This window comes from Antrostomus carolinensis, unplaced genomic scaffold (genome assembly GCF_000700745.2).
Source record: "Antrostomus carolinensis isolate BGI_N321 unplaced genomic scaffold, ASM70074v2 scaffold32446, whole genome shotgun sequence".
Classification (NCBI taxonomy): Eukaryota; Metazoa; Chordata; class Aves; order Caprimulgiformes; family Caprimulgidae; genus Antrostomus; species Antrostomus carolinensis.
The window spans coordinates 3,844-8,349 of NW_010324488.1; the positions used below are offsets into that span (position 1 = coordinate 3,844).

Sequence of the window (4,506 nt, forward strand, 5' to 3'; positions counted from 1 at the left end):
GGTGGCATCAGCCCTGGGCCGTGCCCCGCAGTCAGCCGGCAGCTGTTCCTCCTTCCTCATCCCCACCCTGGAAACTATTTATTTGCTGAAGAAGAGCTTTCCCTGGGAAATCTGCTCTAATGCTCAGGGACATCTTCATTTCCAAGGAAAAAATAAACAGCTTGAGCCTTGGAGGCCCTGACGCTCTGTAAACACCAGCGCTAAACCCAGGGTCGGTGTCAGCAGCTGCGCGGGGTCAGCACAGGAGGGTGGGGGGTCACCCAGAAGACTCCACACACCCCACCCCACGCCCAGGCAGCGCCATGCTGGAGGGTGACAGAGCCCATGCTGCCCATAGTGACATGGGGACGATGCTGCAGTGTCCCCACGAAGGCAGCACACAGCAGAGGTTGCCCTTTGCTGGGGGTTCTGCCACTGGCCACCCCTCCCTGTGGAGACCAGCAGAGCTGGAGGCCGTGCACTTCAGCCTGACAGCAGCAGCTTCTGCCCGGGACAGTGTGGCCATCCTCAGGGGCTGGCAGGAAAATTGGGAAGGGGCACAGAGCGCTGACTGCCCCGCAGAGCTGGTGACACTGCCGGGGGCAGGCACCCACCTTGCTCTCACAGCAGTAACGAGGGTCTTCTCCACCTGCGCCCTGGAGGAAGCTCCTGCTTGAGCCCATCACCTCACCTCTGGCTGTGTTCAGACAAGCAGCACGCTGCTCCCCGTGAGGGGCTGCGTGTCCGTGGGCTGTCCTCTGTACCAGCACAGGGTAACTGGTGGAAGGGCTGGACGGGGGGTTTTGCCACCCTGCCACCGGCGGGTGCAGCAATTCAGCCCCAGGATCAAGTGCGGTGCCAGAAACCCACTTACCTCCTCAAATACCTGGTGTGGGTCGTGCACAAACCCAAGCTTGAGCTGTGCTCCCGCATCAACTGAAGGTGGGGATGGCTTCTGGGCACAGCCTGAGCTGAAGCCGAGGATCTGGCAGGTCACCTACTCCCCCTCCCGACAGCAGAGCGCTGCGCCGGTGTCCCCTCACCCCAGGGAGCAGCTCCCCGCTTCGCACAACCACCCTCCGCGCAGAAAGCAGGAGCAAAGCGTGTCCTTGGCACCAAAGGCTGCGGGACAGGCTGAGGTGGCACCCAGCTGAGCACCCTGCTCAGTTCTCTGACCCAGGGGTGAACAGAAAAGCTCTGAAACCACAGCAGATGGTCACTCAAACCCCCATGAGATACTTGGGAAGTTGTATGAGCTGATTTACCTTCAAAGGTGGCCTTGCTCTGAGCAGGCGCTCGCACGAGATACCCTGAGGAGCCTTCCAACCTGAATTGTTCCATCTTTGTGCCTTGCAGAACTGTAGGCACACAAACCCCAGCAAAACCCTCCTGGCTGTGACATCAGGATGTTCCCAAGTACCAGCTTCAAGCTGCTACTACTCGTTTTGTCTCTGCAGTTTGGCCACACGTCAAGATTCTCTTCCCTTTTAGAGAGATCCTCTCTAGGCAGTGCTGCTGCTCCCCTGGCTGGGGTGGAAGGTGACAGCAGCCATTTCACCTGACGTGACACACACTCTGATGTCACCATCAGGCTCTGCAGCGCATCCACCTTCTCCCCGGCTTCATTTCCAAGCTGCCCCACAGGTCGTGCTCCCTGTTGACAGGCAACTGGCTCCTGGGTCACACAGTTGGAGCCAGGAATTTACAAACGGCTGCCCAGGAGCAGACTCTGGAAGGCCACCAGGGACATGTTACCTGTGTTTGCTTTTCCACATCAGGAATGCTGGCAGGATCCTTGCAGGGTACACAATGCCTCTCCACAAGAGAAGCCCAAAGGCCCAGCCAGGCATGACCCGACAGCAGCCGCCTGCCCCCGCCTGCCCCGTTCCCAGCACAGCCCACCAGCCTCTCCCTCGGCTCCTGGGACGGGACCGTGTGGATCCGGGATCCTCGCAGCGGTGCGCTGCTCCTTCTTCGAGGAGGGCTGTGTGTTCTGGGTGAAATCATGTGCTTCCCCAGGACACAGCCTGCTGCTGGCCACTGGATATTCAGGAATGGTAACACAAAGCATTTTGTAGCTCTGCCTTTACGGTAACGCCAGCGTGAGCCAAAGCAGCCAGTTCCCACACGCAACACCCCGCCTTGGCCCCGGCCCCAGAGCTGCGCCAGGCTGGGTCTGCTCCACTGCCAACCCCTTCGTGTTCCTGTCCACACCGAGCTCCTAACAAAGCCACCACACCACAGCCACACCACACCACACCACAGCCAGCATCGGCATCGTCGCACAGCCACCCCGCACAACCCCTCAGTGTATGGGAAATTCACCCCACCACTCGTCATCAGACCTCTCTCTGGTTAAAACTTGTTTGAGGCTTAAAAATCCTTCATCTCTGTGCCAAGTTCAGCGAGCAGAAATAAGATGCTTTTCCTACAGAGAATCTGGATCCAATCTCAGGGCTCCCTAATGGGTCGGGAATTTTTCATGCTAGAACACATTAGCGACACTAACACGAACCATGAGCGCTGCATCACTAACGCTCCAGCAACGCTGCCCAACTCTTCCCTACATCACAACCAAAAAAGGGCTGTGGAACCACAACTGGAGCTCCAGAGAACCCCAGGGGACAGAAAGTCAAACCTTTAACTAGTTCTGTGCTTCACAGGTGGAACATGGAACTGAGACCAGGGAGGGCCCTGGAAGTCGAGGTAACAACCTTCCAGTTCAACCAGCTGCTCCCTAGTCTGGTTTCCCGGGTCGGGGTTCTTTGGTGCTGTAAGGAGCTGTGCAAGATGCAAAACCAGAGCTGACAGAATCCTTCAATTTCAGTAAAATCTTCTAAAACACCCAGCAAATGAGTTCATCTCTGTCAACCTCAACACTGGGACAAGACAACTTTAAACATTTGCTCTTAAGCTACTGAGGTGATAAATACTGACTGGCTGTAAACATCTGCGTAACCTTCCATTTTAAATCAATCTCAAGTTAAATACTTTTTAACGTTAATTAATGTTAATTTCACTTTTCTGTTCTCATCTGCCTGTTCTTCAAAGAGAAAAATAACCCTAAACCACAAGCTATGTATATTAATTAGCAATAAAAGCTCAAATAAACTGCAAATCCCTTGATTTCTCTTCACAAAGCTGATGACATTTAATCCCACCACAACTTAAATAAACCACCAGTGACAACTTCCAAACAAGATGACGTTTAATGAGACCTCCTCAGCCCAGGTCATTAATTAAGAGCTTTCGGCACCCCGCAGCCTCACGCCTTGATGGCGTATTTCCGGACCGGGTACAGACGTTCCTTTCGCTGCTGTTTCTTGGTCTTCAGGTTTTCCTCGTGTTTGTTTAGCCTGCGGCGCATGGCACGAGTCTTCTTGGGCCGCAGATCGAGGGGTTTGTATTTTTTGCCCTATTTTAAAAAAAATACAAAACGAGTTTGAGTTGGAGAGGCTGCAAAGGAGAACTCAGGAGCATGAGCTCACCGAGAGCTCAGGAGCTGGAAGAGCAGCAGCGGCGGCGCTTTAAGCTTCTTTTTATTGGGATTATAATTACAACCTAAAAGTTTACGAGACCTTTTCTCCACTGAGAAACACGAGTTGATTCCAACTTTTGTACCAGTTTTACTAGTTTTGACTTTGGTTTAATTAATGGTTAATCTTACAAGGCCCAGTTACCCAACACCTATCAAAAAGTTGTTGTTTTTTTTTCCTATTCTACATAATTCAAACCCCAAGAAGTAATATTCCAGAAATTACACTTATTGACATCAAAAATTCCTTGGTCACCTGCAACATGACTAAAATTTAGGCAAGATAGTATCTGAATTTCTGGAAAGTCCATCTTCTAGAAAGTACACTGCGCCCCAGAGAAGTGATGCTGCCCAGAAGACTCTCCTGGCAAAAGCAGGTTATAGAATTGAGGCTAGACTGGCAATAATAATTAAATAATATATTAATAATAATTAAAAAGGAACCATGACAAGGGAATTTCAAAACTGAACATAAATGAGGACCTTTTTCTGGAGTTTTAAGCTTTTAAGTAACAACTTACAAAATTAGTTCCTTGAAAAGAGTAAGAGAAGCAAGACCAGCACGTGAGATGTTGGGACTTACTTTGTAAAACTTCCTCAAGTTCTCCTTCTGGGTCTGGTTGATCACGGTGAGGACTCTGGCAATGGATTTCCGCACCACACGTCTGCAGGCGGGAAATAAAGAAGTATGTGTGAGAACATATGGAAAGAAAAGTACCAGGGGTTTAAAACCCAGCACACAGAAAAGGTGTGCGTGCTACAAACAAGTAACTTCCAGTGCACCACGTCGTAGCAAAACACTAACAACTTGGGGCACAGCTCAGGGTAACATCTCTGGGCAGAGAGACGCACAAACCGACGTTCAACCGGCCGTTCCTCTTCCACACCGTGTTCTTCTCCGTTGTACAGCACAAGGGAACCCCACAGGCTGTGACAGCCGCCCCCAAACCCAGCACCGCGGCCCCCGCAGCCCAGGGCCCAGCGCTGTCACA

At 52.0% G+C, this 4,506-nt stretch overlaps 1 protein-coding gene across 1 annotated transcript; it reads right to left on the reverse strand.

Annotated features, from left to right (window-relative positions):
• Positions 1–3,244: 3,244 nt before the first annotated feature.
• RPL35 (ribosomal protein L35) lies at positions 3,245–4,179 on the reverse strand (the record flags this gene model as incomplete). The annotated part of the gene is made up of 2 exons (XM_010170970.1): positions 3,245–3,394; positions 4,098–4,179. Coding segments are annotated over 2 exons (232 nt in total), but the record flags the coding sequence as incomplete, so codon positions are not given.
• Positions 4,180–4,506: the final 327 nt, after the last annotated feature.